The sequence below is a fragment of the Astyanax mexicanus genome, chromosome 9 (assembly GCF_023375975.1).
Source record: "Astyanax mexicanus isolate ESR-SI-001 chromosome 9, AstMex3_surface, whole genome shotgun sequence".
NCBI lineage: Eukaryota > Metazoa > Chordata > Actinopteri > Characiformes > Acestrorhamphidae > Astyanax > Astyanax mexicanus.
This window is the reverse complement of record NC_064416.1, coordinates 36,086,170-36,110,763: the sequence shown is the minus strand read 5'-3', so window position 1 is coordinate 36,110,763 and position 24,594 is coordinate 36,086,170. Positions and strand designations below refer to the sequence as shown.

General features: G+C 38.2%; 1 protein-coding gene and 1 long non-coding RNA gene across 2 annotated transcripts in view; both read left to right on the top strand.

The window, feature by feature from the left end:
* Window positions 1–13,062, top strand: part of gmps (guanine monophosphate synthase) — a 39,748-nt gene extending 26,686 nt beyond the window's left edge. Inside the window, exons 12-16 of the mRNA XM_022679796.2 lie at window positions 199–324; window positions 5,218–5,333; window positions 6,352–6,482; window positions 7,869–8,041; window positions 9,057–13,062. Of these exons, the coding sequence (XP_022535517.1) occupies window positions 199–324; window positions 5,218–5,333; window positions 6,352–6,482; window positions 7,869–8,041; window positions 9,057–9,158 (648 nt within the window). The 3' untranslated portion in view covers window positions 9,159–13,062. The remainder of the gene's footprint in view (window positions 1–198; window positions 325–5,217; window positions 5,334–6,351; window positions 6,483–7,868; window positions 8,042–9,056) is intronic.
* The window catches only part of LOC125804584 (uncharacterized), a 432,046-nt gene that overhangs the window by 138,856 nt on the left and 268,596 nt on the right, over window positions 1–24,594 (top strand). The gene's annotated exons all lie outside the window — the stretch shown is intronic.

Below are 24,594 nucleotides of genomic sequence, written 5' to 3'. Positions count from 1 at the left end.
ATAATGCATAAAAAAAGTAATGCATTCTCATTGTGTCTTCTCTTTTTTAAAATATAAAAACACTTTTTTTAAAGTAAGAACTGCAGTCTAGCTAACAACCTATTACTTTTTCCCCCACCTCTGCACTTGTTATATTTGCACATCAATAAACAGTAATTTGTTATTGTATGTAATACAGTAGGCTCTTTTTCTGTTTAGCCTCACACTCTGCTGCAGAGAGTGAAGTCCTGCATATCAGATGAGGAGGAGGAGAAACTGATGCAGATCACCAGCCTTCATTCACTAAATGCCTTCCTGCTGCCAATCAAAACCGTGGGTGTCCAGGTGAGCCATCGTCCTTTGGAATTTTTGTCCTTTTCTGCTGCAGGATAGCCATTTAGGGTTTAGGATTTCAGGAAAACTGTTGATGTAATTACTTTTAGTGTTCCCTCTAAGATCTTATTTGTTTTTTCTGCCGATTACTGGTGTCAGTATCAGGCCCGATGCCATTCTAATGGACTTGTACTCTTACTATCCACGAGTCCCTAATACCACCATCCAATACCTAGTGCTTAATACACAGACAAGTAACATTGCTCAAGAATATATATATATATATATATATATATATATATATATATATATATATATTCATTCATTCATTCATTCCCAGGTCCACTGAAGAATTTAAACAGTGTTTAAAGTCATAAATTGCATAAATTGCAAGGTATTCCAAAGAAAATATTTTACCAATCAGCTTTTTTTACCTTCTGCAGCTTAAGCGCAGTAAAATGTGTAAAATAATGAGAAGAGTAGAGACTTTTAACACCACTAACTTTACACACAGACAGTCCATCACTCCAGCAAACAGCTCTATCAACACAATAGGCAATTGGCAATTGGTCTATTTTTATATGCTAACTTTTTTCTTTTTCTTTTTCTTTTTTTTTTTTTTTTGATGAGCCCAGACCCATTTCTGAATATTGATCTTAATTTCAAACCTGAATCAGATAAAACCAGTGCGCAGCTCATTAAACAGTCATGTGAGCACATGCTGTCTATTTGATCAATCATAAATGACACAACAGTGTCATAGCTGATATTAACAAATTGTTCCAGAAATCGCGTCAGAACTAGTTCTACCGTACAACATTCATTAAAATTGGTTAAATGTTTGGAAGAGAGCTGTAGAAGCAAATAATACACTTTTTAAAGGAACTAGTTTTATCTCCAGCAGTAACCCAGCTCACCTACAGTACATTCTGTAAAGAAGGCCAGATGAATGAACACAGATTCACACACTGTTCTGTGATGCTCCCAGGATGTTCACTATATGTCAGTTAGGGGTTTCACAAGATAAAATGACGGACAAAATAATGTAGTGACCTTTTTTTTTTTTTACATTTTATAAAGGATGTGACCTATGTCACCATGGACTATTTTGGGTTAAAAAGGTGATTTTGTATTAGTTGTAAGTAGGGGTGGGCGAAATGGCTCTAAAATAATATCACGATAGTTCATGGTACTTTCACGATAACGATACTTTTGGCGATATGACAAAACATTGAATTAGAAAAATTATTTAGAATTTTATTATTGCATGCAATATGATGTGGCTAACTGAGATATTTAAAAAAAAATATTTTTTTCAGATTTATAACAAAAGTAAAAATAATGATAATGGACAGATATAATCTGTCTCTAGTACATATATAATGGGTAATTAGAAAAGTGTGAACTTTTTGCTAAAAACGGCAAAAAAGTAGTACCCTGATGTGATAATTAGGGGTGGGTGATATGGCACGATATTTCAGGGTATAATATCGTTCACGATATTCAAAATTGTTGCTGATATTTTCACATACGATACGATCTGGCACACCCCTAGTTGTAAGTTATATTGTTATTGTATTAGTTGCAAACATTCGTTATGGTGCAGGCCTTATATAGGTTCTTTTGCATTCTAATGTTTCTGCATAGTTTCATTTTGCGGAGTTTACAAAAATGTAGTCCATGAAAAAGGCCATGTTGCTGCTACAATTGGTCTGTAGTGTGCTAGTTTGTCTAGACGTGCCATTAGTGAGTTAAATAAGGTCTGTGTCTCTTTTTCCACAGTTATAAACTAATTTCTGTCCTTTACTGACTGAGCAGCTCAATTTATTTCTGTGTGTGCCTGTGTGTGCCTGTGTGTGCCTGTGTGTGCCTGTGTGTGCCTGTGTGTGCCTGTGTGTGCCTGTGTGTGCCTGTGTGTGCCTGTGTGTGCCTGTGTGTGCCTGTGTGTAGTTACACTGTGGTTAACCTCAGTCATTGTGACAGTCTATTTCAGTCTGTTTATGTCTGCATTTCTCTTCCCTCTCCTCTCTGTCCGTCTTGCACAATATTTACCCAGCCGAGTGTTCACTCTAGCTTCAGCGCTGAGTTCAGTCTGGATTTTGGAAGCGGTGTGAAGCTTTTGTTTACTGTCAGTACAGTCAGATCATATACAGCTGTCTTCTGAAGCAGAGGAGCTTCTTTCAGCTGGAGTTTGTGAATAATGGATGTGTTTATACTGAGGATGTGAAGATTTTCTCTCTCCTCTCAGTTTAAACCAGGACTGGCTGAAGAATCAAACAGATATTAAACTCTGATTCATGTTTTATTTATATATTAATGCCAAGATCAATCTGCTGTTTAGCTGCCACCATTTATGTCTTTAAAAATTGTCTTTAAAATGCTGTCTGTAACTGTAGATCATGTACATCATGTAGAATTAATTTACACCGTATTTTTCATACTATAAGGCGCACAAGATTATAAGGCGCACTATCAATAAATGACTATTTTCTGGTCTATTTTCATACTTAAGGCGCATTTTAAGAGACAGTTTAAGGAACTACTAATTCAGCAGGTCTCGCCGCTGGGTGGTGGTGGAGGCGGTAGCTAACTGAGTAAAGTAAAGCTAAGCAAACAAACCTGTAAAAAAAAAATAAAAATTATTTGCGTGAGTAAAGCGCTGCTGTTTATTTACAGTAAGCTGAGATTCACAAATTTCTCCGGCACTAAGGCTGGAGCATTAGCGTTAGAGGCTAACTGCTAGTGGTTCGTGGCTAATGCAGCCCGACAGCGCTACACTAAGGAACCCTGAGCTAGCAGTCGGTCCCAAGTAGCTTGTTTTAATACGGTAAACACACAGGCTACAGTCTGATATACTCACCTCTTACCAGCAAAAGAGCTAGCACGGTTAGCAGATGATGCTAATGTTGCTCCAGTTGTTGCTATGTTGCTAGTGGTTGCAATGGTACTTATATATGGGGTATGTAATGGGTCGTGTGACAATGTGATTGCAACAGTATTTCAGGTGGTTGCCATATTACTGCTAAATGGTTGCTAGGGTGTTGCTAACTGGATCCTAGGCAGTTCCTAGGCAGTTGCTAGGAATGGTATCCTAGGTGGTTGCTTAGGTATTGCCAAGTGGTTGCTCTGGTGGTTGATGGCTAGAAGTGTATGTTGGTATTACACTGCTAACAAGTCTAACAATTAAAATTATTTTTGATTTATTTGAAGGAAATATATATATATATATATATATATATATATATATATATATATATATATATATATATATATATATATATATATATATATATATATATTATCTATTTTTTTTTCTCGTAAGGATTTTTGTGTACTGTTGTACTAAGTGTACTATTGTTACATTTGAGACTCTTAGAGACTGCTCTTGGGTAGTGTAGTGAGAGACAATGGACTTATGAATATGTCTTGAAGATATTTTGTCCAGTTGACAGACGCCAGCTTCAGCAGCCATTTGTTTTACAGTTTTAGAGTCAGTTACATATCATCATTACATTCACACATTTTGGTTAATTCCAGTTCTTCTTGGTGCATTTTTATTTTTATTTTTTTTTTGTCTTTTTTTTTTTTCTTCATTGCTTGTTTGTGTGCTTGTATGAAATGTGCACAGCCGTGTGCTTGAGGTTGCTTTAAGCTTTCTGCAATAATCATGAATGGGACTTTAGCCTCAATTACTGTTTACGTCCATGACTGAGCATACTGGAGCAGGGCTGGGTGTTCTTTCCCCACACTTCCTGTCCCGGGACCGCAGAAAATTTGCTAAATTTACTCTGCTGCTCAGAGCCCAGGCCCTGAGAGGGAGAACAGTGGAAGAACTGAATACTGAGAGTGAGCAATCAGGTCATCCGTGCAGTTTTATGAGTTTAAAACGTCACGCCTTCTGTCTGGTAAAAAATATAAATGGAGTAGTGTCTCTCAGTATGACTGCAGAGGAAGTGTAATTCAATAACAAGGAAAAGTGCAGTCCTAGTAAACAAATATATTTTATGGTGTAAAAATTGTATTTATATTACATTGACAGTGTAATCATGTAATCATGTAATCAATACGAGTTCTTTGTATAGACTTATCACACACAGCACAGTGCTGCTGGAGTTTTTAAACACCTCAATGTCACAGCTGGACTGAGAATCTAAATTCATAGGGTTATGAAAACCCTGGAAAAGTCATGAAATTTGAAAATGCGAATTTTCAGGCCTGGATAAGTTTTGGAAAAATAAAAAATGCCCAGGAAATATTAGAAAAGTCATGGAAATTTGCTCTACAAAACTTTGTATTTCTGGTTAAAGACTAAGAAAAGCTGTTTAAAAAAAAAACAAAAATTGTTTAACGTTGAATAAAAAAATGTTTAACATTTGGGCAAATCAATCACTTTTCTTCACATTAACTAGCAGACTGTGTGGGATCCTACTCAGACTGGAATTTCAGCTGCACTATAACTGTAAATTTGCACAGTGAGAGAAAAATGCTGATTTAATGCTGTCTGGCTTCATTCAGACTAATATAAGGCAGAGACTCAAGGACATAAGCTGCTTCAAAAAGTCTGCACGTCTGCACTGATGTTTTAACGTTTAAAAATTTGCTGTGAAGGCTTAAAAAAAGTCAAGAAAAATGAATGGTGATTTATTGGTTAAAGAAAGTCTATGAACCCTTGAGAATAGTCCACCAACCAGAGATACCCAATCAAAAGCTTTCTGTGAGAAGCATCCTATATGGTCAGTGGAGGTGATAAAACAGACAGTGAGTGTAGAAACTAGGTGGTGTTAATGTTTTGGCTGATCTGTGTATGTAAAGATGTGTTGTGGTATTCATTTTAGTATTTTTATTTATTTTTTTTGTTCTTTTTTTATACTGACAGTTTTGTACTGTTTCTCTTGTTTTGCACAGGGCGACTCACGGTCATACAGCTATGTGTGTGGGTTGACCAGTAAAGAAGCTCCTCACTGGGAATCGCTCATGTTCCTCGCCAGACTCATTCCTCGTATCTGCCATTCCATTAACAGGTGAACCCACATGCCCCCCCCTAGTCACCTCCCTGTTTTAATTTTTGCTGCCTCTGGTTTAAGCTTTTTAAAAATATGCTGCATAAACCAAACCTGTGTAAACCCAATGATCATTTTTTTGGTAATTATAGAAAGACAATCCTGTACTTGTAGGCTATAGTGTTGCATAGTTTACTGATAGTAGAAAAGTACCTCAATACCCAGTCATAAAAAATAACTCTATAATGCCCAATTTATTTAGTACTGCTACTTAACCCAATTGCATGTTGAGGTGAGGGACAATGTTTTGAATCATTAATTCGAATTTGCACTCAAGCGATTCATGAACCGCTTTACTTGTTGAGTTGACTCTACACTCAATGCGTCCAAACACCTCACAGATCATATGGTAATTCACCTCCACCTTTTAAATGCCTTGTTTTCTGGTTTTGTCTGCTTTTCACCAATTTAGTGAATCAGAACATTGCTGAAGAGATGTCTCTGGCATTTGTCCTATATTTGTAACAAATTTTAGGAGGGGTTCTCCTCTCATACAGCTCACAGAGTTAACCCTATTAAAGAGATACCATAAAAATATTATATTCTACTTGAAATGAACAATAAACATCGATCTTTTCTAGTAAAAAACATATTTTAGCAAATAAAAAATATATTTTAGCTTTTTGCAATAGTATAATTTCAGTATTGGTATTGAGATATTTGGACCACAACCATAACACTTTACACTAAGGTTACATTAATTAACAGTACCTACGACAGTTATAAACATTGTTAAAAGATTAAGTTGTCTCTAAACTAATTATTAATTGACACTAGTTAAGCCATTATTTAGCATTAAATAAGAAGGCTTAAGGATATTTTAAATAATAATCAATATAGACATTATTTAAAAAATTATTGTAATGCAATGAATAATAATTATAAATAATAATTGTTAATTCGGTCATAAGTACCTTTTATTGTAAAATGTTCCTAACTCTAACTGCTGTCCTCTCTGCCCTTATTCTCTCTCCTGTAGAGTTGTGTACGTCTTCGGATCACACGTAAAGGAACCTCCCACAGACATCACTCCCACCTTCCTGACCACTGGTGTACTGAGCACGCTCAGACAGGCAGACTTTGTGGCCCACTCTATTCTGAGGGAGTCTGGTAAGAGCAGAGTTACTCACATGGTCTATAGTATGTAGAGATGGTTCATTTAGTATTGATATGACCTAAAAATGCATCTTATTTTGCCCTAAAGTGGCTTTTTAAGAAGCTCCACTTTAATTTCCTTCCAGAATTGACCGGTCTGGAAAGTTTACACTGTAGAACCAGAGTTGTGTGTTATGAGCTAGAGTATGCAGCCTTGTGAGGTAAAACTGAGAGTGAGTGGTGAGTCAGAAGCAGTGTATGGAGATGTAGTACGTCTGTACCCTGAAAATAAACAGCTGTGTTTCAGGTCCAGTCACTTCTAGACACATTTTTATACTGGAGTCAGCAGTTCATAAAGCCAAAACTACAGAAACACAGAAATTAACAAAGACAATACTGTATATTGTTACACAATGCAGTGAAAAAGTATTTGCCCCTTACAGATTTCTTGCTTTTCCTTTCTTTTTTTATATATTTTTTTTTATTTTTTTATTTTTTAAATCATACAATGACAACCTGCATAAATAGGGAAAAATAAGGGAAAAATCGATTCAAACTTGGCCCTAAAGTGAAAAAGTAATTGCCCCCCATGAATTTACTGTGATTGACCACATTTTGTGGAAAGCCGAGCCACAACCAGGCTTGATTGCTGACAGAAATCACTTAAATAGAACCTGTCTGACAACATGAAGCAGAATACAAGATCTCAAAAAGCAACAGATTCAAGAACTGATGAAAGTCATTGATCATCTATTAATATGGAAAAGGTTAGAAATCATTTCTAAGGCTTTAAGACTCCAGCGAACCACAGTGAGGGCTATTATTCACGAGTGGAGAAATAATGTAGCACTGGTGAACCTTCCTAAAAGTGACCAGCCTACTGAAATTACTCCAAAAGGGCATGAACAACTCATCCAAAAGGTCACAAAAGAGAACTAAATAACTGCAAATCTTGATTCTACTTACCTACCAGAAAATCCTGAAGGAGAATGTCTGTCCATCAGTTTGTGACCTTAAGCTCAGGCATGCTTGGTTTTTGCAGCAGGACCACCTCTGAACGGCTAAAGAAAATGAAATGAAGGTTTTGGGTTGGTCTAGTCAAAGTCTGATTGAGATCATTCTGTCGCATGATCTTAAATAGGCTGTTTATACTCGAAAACCCTTCAAAGTGGCTGAATTAATAGAATTCTGTACAGAAAAGAAGAACAAAATTACCAGTTTTTACCAATGTTTTATTGCAGTTGTTGCCACCAATGGTGGCACAACCAAGTTATTAGGTGGCAAATACTTTTTCCAAACAGGGGCCAGATTGGTTTGAATATAAATTTTCGCTTAAGAAAATAAATTATCATTTAAAAGCTGCTTTTTATATTTACTCAGGTTATTTTTGTGTGTATTCAGGTTACTCAAGTAAGATCAGTCAGATGCCTGTCATCCTGGTGCCGCTGCATTTCGACCGCGACCCTCTGCAGAAGCAGCCCTCCTGCAGGCGCTCCGTCGTCATTAGAACCTTCATCACTAGTGACTTCATGACCGGCATTCCCGCCACGCCCGACAACCACATCCCTGAGGAAGTGAGTACTGATCCAGCTACCCCTGTATCTGAGTTTGGAATGGTTAATGGGTCTGTTTTGGACGATTTTCCAAAATTGTCCAAATAAACAAGAAGAGTCTGTGTAACATTTCACTCTGTTAAACATGATATTTGATTTTTATGCCAGAAAAATGTGTCCGCTGTGTGAAAGGGCCTTAAGGAGTTCATTCATAGTTAATTTCTGCTGTAGTCATGGATGTGCCTTAGGGCCCTGACATTTAAAACGAAGCACTGAGAACTTTGAAAGTGCGCAGATTGTTTATTAAAAAGACTTTTTAAAGTTCTCCTTTAATCGTTCTTTGGATAATGCTGCTTTAAAGTATACATGTGCCACTGTCTTCTGTTTCTCAGCCAATTTCAGATCTGTTTTTTATACAGTACCAGTTAAAAGCTTTGACACACAGGGTCATTAATATTTGTTATTTATTTGCATTATTTACTACATTGTAGATTAACATTTTAAAGACTTCAAAACCAAAGAACACTTTGTAGTTTGGCCTTCACAAACGCCTGACATAAAAGCCAACCCAGGTGGTTTGGAATGAGGAAAAGTAGAGTAAACAAGAGCTCAGCACTTCTACAACTCCTGGAGAACCATTCTAGGTTCTATCTCCTGAAGCTGAAGCTAAAAGTTGACATCAAAACAAAGGGTGTTTAGCACTTCTTTTATTGTTTACTTCATAATTGCAAATGATTTCCTTCATAGTTTTAATGTCTCATTTTAATCTACAATACAGAAAATAATCAAAATAGGAAAAATAATTAAATGAGATGTGGGTGTGTCCAAATATTTGACAAAGTGGTCATGCACGAAACTATTCTCTAAGCATGATGAGAAAATACTTTCATAAAATGAAATTTACAAATTTAATGAAGAGATAAAAGTGCATGGCTACCAGAGACACTGGTGAAGGAGGTACCCATGCTCTAACATTCTCTAAAATCAGTTCACTCAATCTGACCTGAACATTTTCACTGCTCTTTTCTGCCTGCAGGTGGTGCTGAAGATGGTCAGTGAGATTAAGAAAATCCCAGGCATCTCCAGGGTGATGTACGATCTCACGTCCAAACCTCCAGGAACCACAGAGTGGGAGTAGAGTGGACTGGCTCTCCTACTTCTCTCTCTTTGTTTGTTTTTTTTTCTTTCTGTACCTCCCCTTCCCTTCCTATCCCCTTATCCCACTATACCGGTGTTGCCACCCTTTCCAACTCACCCCCCCCCCCCCCAACCCCTTGAACCTACAGAGAACACAACATTCCCTTTGATGGCAGGCAGTACTGTGATTAGCACACACCCGAAGCCGCTACTTCAACACTGCCTCATTTTTTGGGGCTTTTATTATTATTATCATTAATATTATTATTATTATTATTATTATTATTACTAAAAGCTCATCATTGATTATAATGATGGTACAATTATTGCATTTATTTCAGGTATCAGCCATCTGTGTTGTGACAGTTTTTTTTTTTGTTTTTTTTTTCTCTGCTAATGCTAAAACGTCAAAGGTCAGATTCTGGCAGGCCGTTGTGTCCACATGACGCACAGTGAACAGCTTGTTGACAGGCAGTCAATCGTTTCAAGAGGTTTTCCAGCATCGCTGCTTTATTTTTCTCATGAACCGGCTCTGGTGCACTGCTGGCTTCTTGAATATTTTTTATTATTCTCTCTGAGGTTTCTGGCGGTATTTATTATGAAGTTAGCTGCAGGCAGTAGTAGCTCAATCACCCATTCATGATGTGACCAATCAGTGTGTTGTGTGGGTTCTCCTTTTTGTTTTTTCCTTCTTAAAGTTTATTTGCCAAATATAGTTGATTATTTGAGGCTGAGGGGCTCAGAGAGCTACCGCTGTGTTAAGATATTTTTTACCCCTATTCTAGTCATGTTATTCTCACATTATGGCATGGAAGCCCACCTCTTGTGTATCCTCTTTTCAAAGGACATCAATGTAGAAAGATTGTATTCCAACGCTCAAGTTTGTTGCATTTCTATTGGTCCATTCATTGTGCATCATTATTTGTCCAAGTACCAAGAAGAGCTGCCCAGTTCACAAAAAGGCAAAAAGTGAAAAACAGCAGAAATGAAGGTACAAATGTAAATATGTTGACTTGGTATCTCAAAACAATAATGTATCCTAACAAATAAATAATCATTTCCAATTTACAGTTGTTAAATGTAGATGCTACACTATATGAACACAATTGTTGGGAGACTTGCTTATAAATCTTATTAATTCAGGGTATTAAAAAGAGTCAATGATGCTTTTGTTGGGGTAACTTTTGGGGTACTGTCCATGGTAGACTTTATACAAGGGGTACAAAAGGTACTATGAGAATTTCTGGAGGTTAAATGATCCTCAACCCCAAAACTCATCCCCAGCTCCTAAACTCATCCCAAAAGTATGAGAACACAGATCCACTGCCCCAAAGATCAATTCTGGGGACTTTATACCCTCTAGCCCAATCCTGGCCTTAGGAACTGTGTCAGTAGTAGCCAGTAGTTTGATGTTTATCTGACGTCTATTCAGAGTGTCCCCTTCTGTACAAGTACTAGACAAGCTGTATGTCTCAGCAAAGGATGCTAAACATCAAAGTTGCTGAATGCATTCATTCATAGATATTCACAGATTCATAGATAGACGAGGTGTCCACAAACCTTTGGAAATATAGTGTATGTCAATATTTCTAGAGATTTCTGTATGGCTGTATTTTATGTGTTAGGACTACTGATATTTGTTGGAATATTGGAACAAACTATTTTTTGGAATAAAAGATTTAGCATTATAAAGCCTTATGAACACTGATCTTACTTCAGCAAAATTCAAGATTATTATGCACTGCTTGCCAGTATTGGGATTTTTCATCCGTTTGGTAGGAGCTGAAGGGCTTCCATCTCATAGAGAGATCCATGACTAGTTAGGCCCTGCCCACACGTATCTGGATTTTTTTTTTTTACTTTTTGGCCTTCTGTCTACGCTAAAATTCCATTTTTGGTCACTGGAAACAAAGCTTTTAGGAAATACTCTTTAAAGCTAGAATTTTGTGACAGCTCTGTTTTCAGTGTTGTGTTTGTGTGGACAAGCAAAAGGTAGCATGCGTGTTTCTGACTCAATCTTAAATACTCCAATACTCACTATATAGTGAACTACGCAAGTCATAAAACACATGGACAAAGATAGCACTTGATGTTTTAGATTTTCACATAAATAATAAAATACATCAAGTTTAGAATTCAGATTTTTGTAATTTTATGACTTGCATAGTACACACTACTTAGGGAGCTGTGTGAAATTTGGGATTGAACCAGTGCATTTTCTTTCTTCTCCTGTGGTGTCGATGTCTCTGTTTTTAAGGTACTTTCGTCACCTACAGGGCTAGCGGTCTTGTGCAAGCTCTTTTTTTTCCTCTTAAATATCCAGATACGTGTGGATGTAGCTTTAGACAGAAACGTTCTGCTGTGAAGGAGCTTCCCAGGGAGTTGGAAGTTTCCTGGATTTTGTGCCTGGTTCTTTATCTTTTTTTCTTTTTTTTTTCTCGGGCCCATGAATCTTGCCCAAACTTACTGACACTCCCACAGTGGAGAGCAAACTAACATGTGCTGCATATTTTGTCTTTTTGCTTTTTAATGAAAAGAAAGTTGATGATTATGATAAGACATCGATTAGAGAAGGTAAATATATCTATATAAATAATTGGTGTCTGATTTAGTAAATATATTTTTCTTTTCCAAACCCTCATCCTGGTCTTTATGGCCACGTGGTCATCACCGTGGCTGCTCCCATATGCATACGTATTTGTTTGTTTGTGTTTGCGTGTGTGTGTATGGGACTCATTTTTGCACATTAGCTAAAGCTGGGTAATATGGCAAACATGCATCTATCATCATGATATTTTAAGACTTTTTCACAATACATACTTTGCTCATTTTGAATTTTAGTGTCAGATTAGTGTCAGATTTTTAAAAAGTGCTATCCAAATTAGAAATGCACTGAATATTTGGCAATCCGAAGTATTTGGCTTGAAATGGCAAAATGTGTCAATGTCAATTTAGTTCGATTTCAGTTTAAAATAAAATGATTGATTTTTGATAAAAATGATACCCACATTGTATTCAGGAAAACAAGCATGTTGTGTATCATTATAACCAACCACAATAAATTATTGAGGAAATATTGCCCAGCTCTAACATTAACTGCGTCTTGTTTTTAACCCATAAGGCCTTGGTGCTTTTCCTCTGTGTAGTGGAGGCGTTCCTCCCGTGGCCAGACAGAGGAGGCTGGAGTTTTGAGGGACAGGGAAAGGGCATTGCCGTGAGTCAGCTCTTCTCTTGACTGATCCATAAGCTATGAATTGAAATGAAATGAAATGGAACCCTCACCTGGGCAGAATGGTGCTTGTGGACCCAAATAAGGATCTGAAGGGTCCGGAGGGTCTTTTGTGCTTCTGTTCCTCGACTCTACGTAGAGGTTTGTTTGGGCGAAAACAAAGCTATGCCAGGCCCAGCACTCGAATCTTTCGGCTGTAGATACGATTTGAAGTGTCATAATGATGAGTAACATGCCTAGCTATTTATTGTCTTTGTATGTTTCATTTCAGAATCCTCTTGTTTGGATAGCAAAAGAAAAGCGGAAAAAAAATTTAAGCAATGCAAGGTGGACTCGTTCCTCGTCTTAACTGCAAACCGTGTTCTTAATGACTCTCTGTCGCCTTTTTACGTGTATATTTTACATGTGTCTACTTGGAAAGAAAACACCAGTAAACTGAACTTTAAATAAGTAGTGGGTTGAACTGCAATATGACATGGTATTCAGTTTGATTTATGCAATTCTGTTCCAATTTCTTCGTTTTTTTTTTTGGTTCTTTTTTGTATAAGAATGAACAAAGCTGTTCTTTTCTCCTTAGTATTGTGCCTCAAAACCAAGCCACTGCATGCAGTTTCCTGAAGAATTGAAATTTGTATGAAATCTGAGCTTTAATAAAGAAGTCCATGTTTAACTTTCATTCTGAATCAGTGTTGTGAATTTACTGCATGATTAGTTCTTGGTTGGCTGAATGGGTTGTGTTGTGTTGGGTTTGAGCAGTTTAAACAAAACTGTAAATCTTAGTTAAGTTAAATGACCGCTGGATGCTAATCTACACAGGTTTCTCTCCTGACCTGTTTATTTGGGTGAGTAAAGCATTTTTATTTATTTACAGTAAACTTAGATTTTCAATATTTTAGCGTGGTTAGCAGAACTTAGCACGGTAACATGGTAAACACGCAGACCACAGTCAGATATATAGATATTTACATAGTGCTGTGGTTAGCGGCTAATGCTAATACTGCTCCAGCCTCAAAGCTAAAGAGAAACTCCTGTATAATGCTGTACTTCAGCAGAGTGGCTTTACTGCTGCTTACAACCTGACTGGTAAAATTCATGCATAAGGTTCACCGGATTATAAGGCGCACTGACGATTTTTGGGAAAATTAAAGGATTTTAAGTGCACTGTATAGTGCGAAAAATACGTTTAGATAAAAAATAGTTCAGAATGGGAGATTGAAGGTTAGTAGGCTAAGACGCTGGACTTACACTGTCATTAAAATTGTTGGCAACTCATTTTAAAAATCGATTACTTGGGTCTAAATTGTTGTACATAAGTACAGTTGCTACATGCTAAGGTGGGGCACTAAGCCAACCAAAGCCATTAGAGCTATGGGTAAAGGAGATTTACATTGTGTTTATAGTAAGATAATTCTGTTTTTTATGTCGCCCTCCTAGAGCCTGATAGTGTAGGTTAACATAATGTTTTGTATTTTTTAGTAATTTATATCTCGCTTATGTTTAGCAAACAAGTTAGCCTTAGCATTTTCCCCTCCACCTTAAATTCCACCTTAAAACTGACAGTTTGACCAGCAGTTCCAAAAAAAACTAGTTTTAGTCAAGCTAACAACATTTAGCTACAAGGTCTATTTGTTCTCTCATGTAGTGTTCTTAGAGGCTGCTAGAGTACTTAAACAAGATGACTCTCATTTTTAGTAAATTTACCTCATACTCACATTTAGCAAGTTTTAGTTCCACCTTAAATGCACTAATAGTGTAAGCTGCAGCCCCGGAGACTGCAGTTTAAGGACCCCGCAGTTCTAGGACCCTATGTTTTCGCGACACTGCCACCTAGCGAAATGAACGACTTACTACACCTTAAATTATATCACCACTTTCGTTAACTAGTTATATATTTAAAGGCTTATTTCACCCAAATATTACCAATTTAGCTAACTACTTACACTTTTTAATGTTTATTTCACCCAAAAATTAGATACATGCAGCTTTTATACTGAAGATGGAACAAACATAACCTAATTAGTTATATGCCGATAAAAATTACCAATGACAACACGTATTGTTCAAGATAATTAACTTAACTATATGGTACCTCAGTATTGATTACATAAGTAATTAGCGTTACACTGAAGACAGTAGGCCTACGCTACTCTGATTTAATGTACTGAAACGTAGTGAACATATTCTTTGTCATCTTTTATATTTCAATCTATGTGCTAAGCCGAACTATTTACTATATTGCACTATGCTTTCATTAAAAACATAACTAACAGGCTAATAATAGATGTTTTGAAGCAAGCTATCCTAGGCTAACAAGTAATGTTAGGCGCTTGTAATGCTTTTTAGGCTAAGGTTAGGTAACTTATACATTCACAATATGTGTAGATTACATTGATGTCTAATTCAAAACATCTATTTTAATACATTAAATGTAGGCCACAACTTGATTCACATTCCGACTGTAATCCATTGTGTCCAAGACCACTTTTTTTAGGCGGCAGTGTTGCGAAAACATAGGGTCCTAGAACTGTGGGGTCCAGTTATTCATTTACATTCATATGCATTCAGATTGTGGGAGAACGACTCAATGAGAAGAAGAGTCCCTCTAGTGTTCACTGTATGAGCACTGGGTGCTTAGTCTGCATGCCTGTTACTAACAGTCAACAGCATACTGGTCCCAGTGGAGGAACCACAAAAACAGAAAACCCCACATTAGGCTTTGTAACTGAAAATTAAATAGAGCTTTCTTATCCATTCTGTTTCAATTCATGTTTTAAACTGCAAATATTTTTTCAACAGACACAAATTAAGTGCCTTTCTAATGGAACTTTTGTCCACATCCCTCAAATTACAAACAGAAAAATACCATGTTTCTAATATTTCTATTAAATTAGGAGTTGTTGGACTTTTTTGTATTTAGATGCAGGTTGTGTAATACATTTAGAACACATTGTTTTTTGTGAGTGTGTGTCTGTAAGAAAGAGAGCGAGCAAGATAGAGAGAGAAAGCTTGAATGTGTGGGTGGGGTAAGATAGAGAGGTGGTGCATATCTTTAAACACATTACAATTACAACAATGTTTTTTATGCTCTGTATATTTCACTTTTATTAATGCTAACTTATTACATTTTTTTCTTCTTCTGGTTCCTGGTATTTAAAACTTTTTAAAAGTGACAAGGGAAAATTAGTTAATATTTTAAAATATTATGTATATAATATAAAAGTCTAATAAAACAGATACTCTTTTTATTTATTCTGTGCATCTAAAGTAAATGTTAATATTTCAAAATCAGTCAGAAGGTTTACACTGGTCATTATTTTTAAAAGGCTGAGTGGTACTTTTAAATAATATGACAAAATAATTAATTAAGGCATAAGCAAAATATTTCATTTTAAAAATATTTTTAAAATATCTTTTAAAATATTAACCAAAAAGAACCCATGGTGGCATAGGTGTCACAGGTCATTTAAAAGATGTGTAAAGTTTCTTACAGCATTCTGTCCATCATTAGTACTGGGTTAGTGCTGGAGATAAAACTTGCTCCTTTTTATAGTGTATTAGTCGAAAGTGTAAAAAAATAAATAAGTGATTATTTTCAGTTCAAGTTCAGGAACACATTTTAAGTATGAAGTATTAAGTCAAATATTTAAAAATGTAATTTTTTGATGTAGTGGTTACTTAAAGATAGTCTTTTTTGTATAATAAAACTTTACTTTGGTTTACTAAATGAAAGTATCAAGAAAAGAACCCAGTATTTTAGGAAAGGTACATCGTTTCGTGATGGTTTATTTCAATTTTGAGGAAATGCATTATCTTGTGATATTTAAAAATAATAATAATAACTGTTTATTTTAGGACACAGCAGTTAATGTCAACTGTTTGACACTGTCAGAAACTTCCGGATGATTTAACCAAATATAATCACAGTAAAACCCAATAAAAAAGACGTTAACCGTGTGAAAACTGTGCTGCCCTGCATATCATGTTTTGTGTTTTGTTTTTGCTATCCTACAACTTGCTACCCTAATACCCTTAATCGCACAGATTTTTAACACACTGTAAGAGTTGGATACTGTGTTTTCTCTCTTTCTCTCTCTCTCTCTCTCTCTCTAGGATATTTACTTATATACCTGTACCTACTGTAGCTCCACCCACATACACAATCTTTAAATACAGGTAGCTTTCCAGTTACTGTCTCTTCGTCTCTTATACTTGTATAAGAGACACCTATACTCACATTTACTCAGTTTGATAATTATACTTCTACTAGAAGTATCATTATAGATTATGAATTAAGCGGAAGGATAATTATGTATTTGACTTGTGTTTGAATTTATATTCAAATTAGCTTAGTTATAATGTAATTCACCCAAAGCTAGTTTATGATGTAACTGTAACTGTGACGGTATGTTTACTATAACTGGACTTTTAATTTGGAAGATCATCATTTCATTTTTAACACTCCAGTTCTATAAGTTAGTCTGTGTCTACTGTATGTAGTTTATTATATTGTGGCGTGGAAGAGGAAGGAAGACCCGTGAGACTCATGTTGAATGCTCAACAGCTCCTTTATTGAACCGGCTTGCCACTCACTTACAGTCTTTAGCAAGACTAGGAGAGCTATAAACCATTCCCCGACAGAACTAAAACAGCCCAAAGGCCACCAACCCAGCTGTGTGTCTCCCAGATGGCAGATCCAGAGTGGTGCCCACCCTCTCTGCATAACCCCTCCCAAGGGAGATGCCCCACCCCTGTCATCCTCGCACACAGGAGAACAGAACCATGCCTACAGGCAGCCACACACACAACCCAGAGCTGCCACAATATTGATACTTCTACCCAAGTCACTTTCTACTGTTATTGTCTAGACATTATTTTTAATCATTTTTATAATTTCAGAGATGCTACTGGCCTCAGTTGTGTTTTAAGCTGGATAAATGTATTTTCTGCTTTCACTTTTATTATTATATAATATTTTACATCAAAACTAAAATGAATTATAATAATAAATACAACATTTTTCGACAAATAGTACAGATGGCGTGTGCTAAAATTAGGGTCAGCCGAGACCTGAAGTTTTTGAAGAAGCAGCTTTGCAACTAAAACATTGTTGAATGTTTGACATTTTAAAATTCTCCCAATTTTTTTTTTTTTTTTTTTTTTTTTTTTACAAATCATTAAATACTATTGACAACATTTCAGGTTAACACACAAGAGCCCAGATCCATTTGGTTTAATATTGGTTAAATATTGTTTTTTTCTTACTGTGAGCAAATGACTACATTTTTTTGTTAAAATTCTGATATAACATCAATGACACAACAACAGTTTCATAACTTATGTTTTTATTTATTTTTTTTTTTTTTGGAAATCAGGTTTTAACTAGTTATATGGATCATTTAAGTGTTTGAATGGTTAAATTGTTGGAACAGACCTGTAAAAGCATCCAGTTTTATCTCAGGCACTAAACTAGTACTCCTACATTCTGTAAATAAGGTGAGATGAACAAAGACTTTGAAGATTTCGCACACCGTACAGTAGTGATGCTCTCAGGATGACCAGTATTTGTCTTTTAGGGACTTGATGGACAAAGTGCTGTAAGGAACTTTACACAAAATTTAAAGAGTCTTTTTAGGTTAAATAAAAGAGTGGCCCACACTACACATGATCATATGATGAGCCTGGGGCTAAAAAAATCTCTTTTTACACACTTATTAGCACCAAAAACCCACAAACCCAAGTTCCAAACATGAAATCTGTGACGTTCTGTCATTAGGTTTAATAACAGTTAGCGTAATGTAATTGGAAGGCTGTTTGTCGTTGATGTGTTCATGTGTGTTGAAGTGTGTGTGAGTGTGTGTGTGTGTGTGTGTCAGGATTCAGGTGCGCTGCTCTCTGCTGATTGAAAGACATGCAGTGACACGTTTCCCCTTCAAAACATCGTTGTCCCTCAGGATTGTGGGATACAGTAGCAGGCCTTGTAGGGAGCTGTGTGGCGGGAGTGATGCCTGTTCTCTTCTGAAAAGGCCCTGGAGGAACGCGGCAACGAGAACGCCGGTGCATGTTGATCTCAATTAAATCAAACCCCTCAGCGTTTCATGTTATCTTGTCTTTGTGAGGGCGCATCATGTCCCTCGAGCGTGCCAACCGCTCCTGCGCTGCTCTGATCTGTTTGTATCTGACAGACTAAAGCAAGTCATGCTGTTCAGATGTTCACAGTATAAGAGTGTATTAGTTTAGTGGATAATCAGGAGCTCTGCTTGTAGGGTTGCAGCGGTAACCGGTTTCACGGTATACCATGGTATTAAAATGCACGGTTATCATACCGTGTGTGTTTGCTTATTACCGGTAAAACGCAAGCCAGCGGAGAAACTCACCCGCGCATGCGCAACTCTGCTCCGCTTCAGCTACTCAGCACACAGCGGTGAGAACAGCAGAAAGTGCATCAGACTAAACAAATCTCCGTCCGCCTAAAAAAAGGCTAAACTAAAATCAGCAGTGTGGGACTATTTCAGAGACCCGCCGAACGCACCCGAGGATGGTTATCCGATTTATAATCAATGTGGCCGTAAAGTCACAGCTAAAGGTGGACATACGTCAAACCTGTTCTCCCATCTCCAAGAACACCACCCCGCTCTGCAGCGCAAAGTATGTGTTTAGTTTATAATTTTAACCTGAACATAAATAAAATCTCTTTGTAGTCGTGCACAACCCATGCGGTAAGCGCCCGCAAAAGCGCTGAGTTATCCGCAATTTGGGCACGCAGGTACAGGCGTGAAGTGCGTGCTACGACGGATTCACGTGTCCGTGTAAAGGTGCTCGCCGGACTGGATGTGAAAGACGCCATTCATTTACATGCGTTCATTTTCAAATTCTGACGTGCCTGTTTTTCATGTGTTAAAACCAGACTCAGAAATAAATCCCCTCTATCTGGTTATATACCAACTTGGCAGTAAAACGGACGTTTACAACAGTTGTTGATCAGACACTGACCCAGGCTCAGTTTATCAGATATTAAATAATTTAAACTTAAATAATTGTACTGAATAGTTTAAACACAGGATCTTTACTTCTTAGAGGACATGTAATGTGTGACACGTGTGTGTGTGTGTGTGTGTGTGTATATATATATATATATAATTATATACACCCTTAATGACCTTAAGAGTAGTGGAAAAACCTGGTTTCCTTCACCTAATGGTGTACAGTTTATTTTTTTTAAGGAGACATTATCTATATAGTTGTTCCAGGTTTCTACAATAAATAGTTAATTGAACAAAAAACCTTTGTTGTAATTTCTTTAAGGGTCAGTTTAATAATATATGTAACAAACTGTGATACCGTGATAACCGTGATACCGCGGTATTTTCTGAGACGGTTATCATACCGTGAAAATCTCATACCGTTGCAACCCTATCTGCTTGGTTAAGAGACACTCTGAATGAGTGGTCAGAATAAAAAACACTGATATCTGATTCCTAAACCCTCATAAACACATCTACTCACATTCTACAGATCAGCTAATGTAGTGTTTAAAACCTACAAACCTATAAAACTCTCCTCTGATTATAATATGCTGACATGCCATTACAATTCATGTGCTGACACCTCAGCGTGATGTCATAATGCCCATTTTAATGGTACTTTATCGTGATGGCAACCTGGCCATTGTAATGGTACTTCACTTTGATGTCATAATGGATATTGTGATGTCATTATACCCTTTGTGCTGGACCCATGGTGATGTCATTATGTAATGGGTGTAAAGATGTTATCTATTGTTTTGTCTTAATGGATGTTGTGATGGCACATCATTGAGATGTCATATTGGCCAATGGGCTAGTACTCCATTGTGATATCATAATGGCAACTGTGATGGCAAAACAGTTGTGATGACATAATAGTCATTTTGGTGTCATAATGGGACTAGTGATGTACTAATCAGTATTGTTTTGTCACAATGGACATTGCGATGGCACTCCACTGTGATGTCATAATGGCCATCGTAATACCATAATAGCCATCTTTTCAGCTCACTGTTATTTCATAATGGCTATTGTAATGGTACCCCATGGTGATGATATAATGGCTATTGTGATGGTACTGCTTGTGGTGTTTAAATGGCCACTATGATCTCATTATGGCCACTGTGATAACTCCTCAGTGTGATGTCATAATGGGTTTTGTGATGGTACCTATTCTGTTTTCATAATGGCAATTGTAATGATAGCCCATGGTGATGCCATAATGGGCATTTTGATGGAAAACAATTGTGATGCCACAATGGCCATTGTCATAACAGGGCTGGTGATGTCGTAATGGGTATTGTGTTGTCATAATAGCCATTGTGATGCCACTCCACTGTGATGTACTAATGGCCATTTTGATGGTAGCCCATTGGTGGTTGGCCATTGTGATGTGACTGCATTGTGATGTCACAATGGCCAATTTGCTGATAACCAGGGATTACCATGACTACAGCGCAAATGCTGTCATTGTGTTTACTATTGAAAACCAGTTAATTTAATATTCAAAGTTTTAAATATTTGACTAGGTTTGACTCTGTATTATCCAAGCCGGTTGACCATGTTAGTCTTGCTGATTATGTTTATTCACCTATCTTAGACATACTGGTCGAGCCACTTTGTGATGCTGGTCATACTGGTCATCCACATGGTTAAGCTTGGTCAGGTTGATCATACTTTTAGACCAGTGAATCATCAAAATCAAACACAAACATACCCTATACTGGTCGAGAGCTAAACACTACACCTTAGTTGACCAACTTGACCAGTCTTAACTGATTGGGCCTTTTTCTTTAGAGTATTGTAATCAGTGACTTGGACCACAAGTAACATTCTCAAATACGAGACATTTAACTTAAAAATGCTGAGTTTCTTTGATTTTATGAAAGTGAAAAGCTCTGGAATATAATCAAGAGGAAGATGGGTGATCAGAAGCCATCAAACCAAGCTGAACTGCTTGTATTTTTTCTGCCCCAGGAGTGGCAAAAAGTTATCCAAAAGCAGTGTGTAAGACTGGTGGAGGAGAACATGCCAAGATGCATGAAAAGGAACTCAGGGAAATTTGGGCTGGAGTTCTGAACTGCGTGCTTGAAGAAGCGTGCAGTTATATCCCCCCCTTTTTATTTAATAAGAAGTGGAAGAGTAGAAAAAGGGGGTTGTTGGGGGGGAGGTGGGTTGCGAACTTTCGTCACGACAGATAGTTAGTTAGGGGAGGTATTTATAGGACGGTTGATTGATACGGGGTGGAGTTAGAACGTAGAGTTCGGGCGTGGTCCTTCTCCCAAACTTTTGTTATTACATAACATCATTTTGCTAAGTGCGGACCACGCCTAAAGAAGTAGAGAAAGAAGAAGGAAAAAGGGGAGGGAACTCAGGGAAATTTGGGCTGGAGTTCTGAACTGCGTGCTTGAAGAAGCATGCGGTTATATCCCCAAAATTGGAGCTTGTGTGGAAGCTAGTTTGGAATGAGCCTGTCTCAAACCGTCTGGTTGGGAACGGATGTATAGGTTATAAGCTTGGGAAGACCACCGGCCGGGGAGCTTGATCGTGTGCTCGGAGATTCCTTGTCTGGAGGCGTTGGATGCTGCACAATGTGAACTGAGTGGGCGGAGAATTGATCTGGTGAGTAACTACTGGGAGAAAGGATGCGACGGAGATGTGTTGGAACCAGTGCTTTGAGATTATACTACTAGATTCCGTTGTGAACAGAGGATCTAAAGGTGATGCTTGTTGAAAGAGGCGGAGATTAAGTGGTGGACGAGTGGTTCGTACGGGCTGAGGGGTGAGTCAAGTTTGAATAGATGGAGGATCGTGGTTTTTGCCAATTTGGTCCGTTTGCTTCATTCTTGAAGGTAAGGGTATCTGAGTCAAGGATGATGAGATCTGAAATTAGGGGCTGAGAAGGAGTTGTGGGAGATTTTAAAGGAAGTAAATTCTGAGCATCTGAGGAATCTAAGTAGAAGGACGGCTGAAAGGATGGTTTGTTGAGCTTGGAAGATCAGTTTGTTTACACGGGGGTTAGGTGAAGTGTAGTTTGTGAAAATGAAGGTACCGAGGTTGGGTTGCATTTGCATGCGGAGCCAAGGATCTGAATTTCTGTAACTGAAAATGAAAAAGAATAGAATTAAATTCTATCAGCGATAGAATTAAATGGACCTGAGGTGTGAACAGCTTTAGTGGTGAACTGATGCTTAATGGAGTGCCAAGTGAGACGACGGATAAAAGGCAAGATTTCTAGCGATTTGGAGCAACTTTTTTTGATGTGGACTGCGGCGAGATTGATCAGAGTGGAGTAGAAAAGATTTTTGACCATTCATGTCCCCAAAGGAGGGCAGCGACGAGGACCGCATATATGTCCAGAGAGCGCAGAAGAATCGCGCGGCGGAGCAGATGAAGTTCTCCGGCCAAGCAGAAGCGACCAGAGGAAGGAGCGGCATCTGTGAATAGCTTAATATCAAAAGAGCTGGAAGCTGCGTTGGCGTAGAAGAAAAACCCGTTCGATTGCAGAGGAGGCACAGCCAGAAATGGAGCTCTGACGTGCAGTATTAGTTGAGCATAACGAATGGTGGAGGGCTCGGACGAAAAAGCCAAGCGGAGGAGGCGGGAAATGAAAGAACGACCCTGGGTTCGATTTGGGTTGTGAATAAAGTGGCCGAGGGGGGAAAGACGGTGCTAGGTACGGGCGGGGAGACTTGAAAGGAGGCGGAGTCCAGAAAGATCCCAAGAAACTCGAGAGATGTGGAGGGACCAACGGAGTTCTCCGACAGCGGGGCACGGAGGCGAGTGAAAGCGCTGGTCATGGCTTCAAGACCCATCGAGAGGGGCGAGGAAGGAGGATCGATGACGAAGTTACCCAGGAGGTGGAGCACGAACTGGGGCCCGTGTTAAGCAAATCCAGCAGAGCGCCTTAGCAAAGGAGTCAAAGCTTGGGGTTACTTTTGCACCCGAAAGCAAGGTGAACTGAAAAACGGACTCTGAAAAGGTGCCAGGAGTCAGGATGGAGAGGGAGGATTTTGAAAGCCGAAACCACGTCAGCCTTAGACAGCCAGGCCCATCGCGGGATGGGGAGCTTCGTCCCGCAAACACACGTCAATGAAGTTCCAGATCCGGGGCGTCTTGGAATGTAGCAGGGTTCCAGTGTTGGAGATGAGCCGCAGCGCGAACTGAGAGGGGGCGGCGCTGTAGATGGAGAATGAAGGTCAGGAAGCTCCAGCAAGGAGCTGAGCGGGTGCTGCAGCCCGGTGAGAAACGGCGAGAGAGGAGGCGGGGAGAGAATTGACAGAGTAAAGGAAGGAGAAAGGCTGGCTGGAAGGGACGGGTTGGAGAATAGTGTTGCCAACTGCTCAGTAAGGAAAGTAGCCATTGGCTGCAATTTGTGATTAAAAACCCCTTAAATGTTAGAAATGTTACAAACGAACTCTAACAAATGAACTACGTCTGTTGCTTTTATAAATAGGCAGAGACTTCTGAAAATAACTCCATTTTAACGTAAATTACATGATTAAGTTTTTTTATTTTTTTATTTTTTTTTGACAGTCAGCGGCGGCTTTAGGTATGTGCAGTTCGTTGCAGTGTGTTTGAGGAGCGGTGACCCGGGAGGAAAAATTAGTAGAAGCCGGAGTAGAACCCGGAGTAGCAGGAATGGAGATAACTGACTTCGGGCGATGAGCCCGGCGAGGCGGAGCAGGAGCAGAGACAGGCTGGCTATGAGGGAAGAGGTCCTCGTCAGAGGCAGTGAGTGAGGTCCACGGTCGGAGGCAAGCAAGATTCGAGCAGCAGATTCGACTGGTGCGAACTTTCGTCACGAGAGATAGTTAGTTAGGGGAGGTATTTATAGGACGGTTGATTGATACGGGGTGGAGTTAGAACGTAGAGTTCGGGCGTGGTCCTTCTCCCAAACTTTTGTTATTACATAACATCATTTTGCAATAAGTATTATTACTGCTGTCCAAAGAAAAACATGTATTCTCCATTTTTGGCTGTTTTTTTGTCTTCTCCATTAAAACTTCCATTTAAAGTTTAGAAAATGCTCCTCTAAAGTCACCATTTTGAAGATACAACATTTTGCATTGGGCAGCAACAATATTCATTAGAGCACAAATGACTTCAGGTTTGGAAGTGTATTATACTGTATAACCTACAATATAATAAACACAAAATGTATGGTCTTCTGGTCTTCACATGAG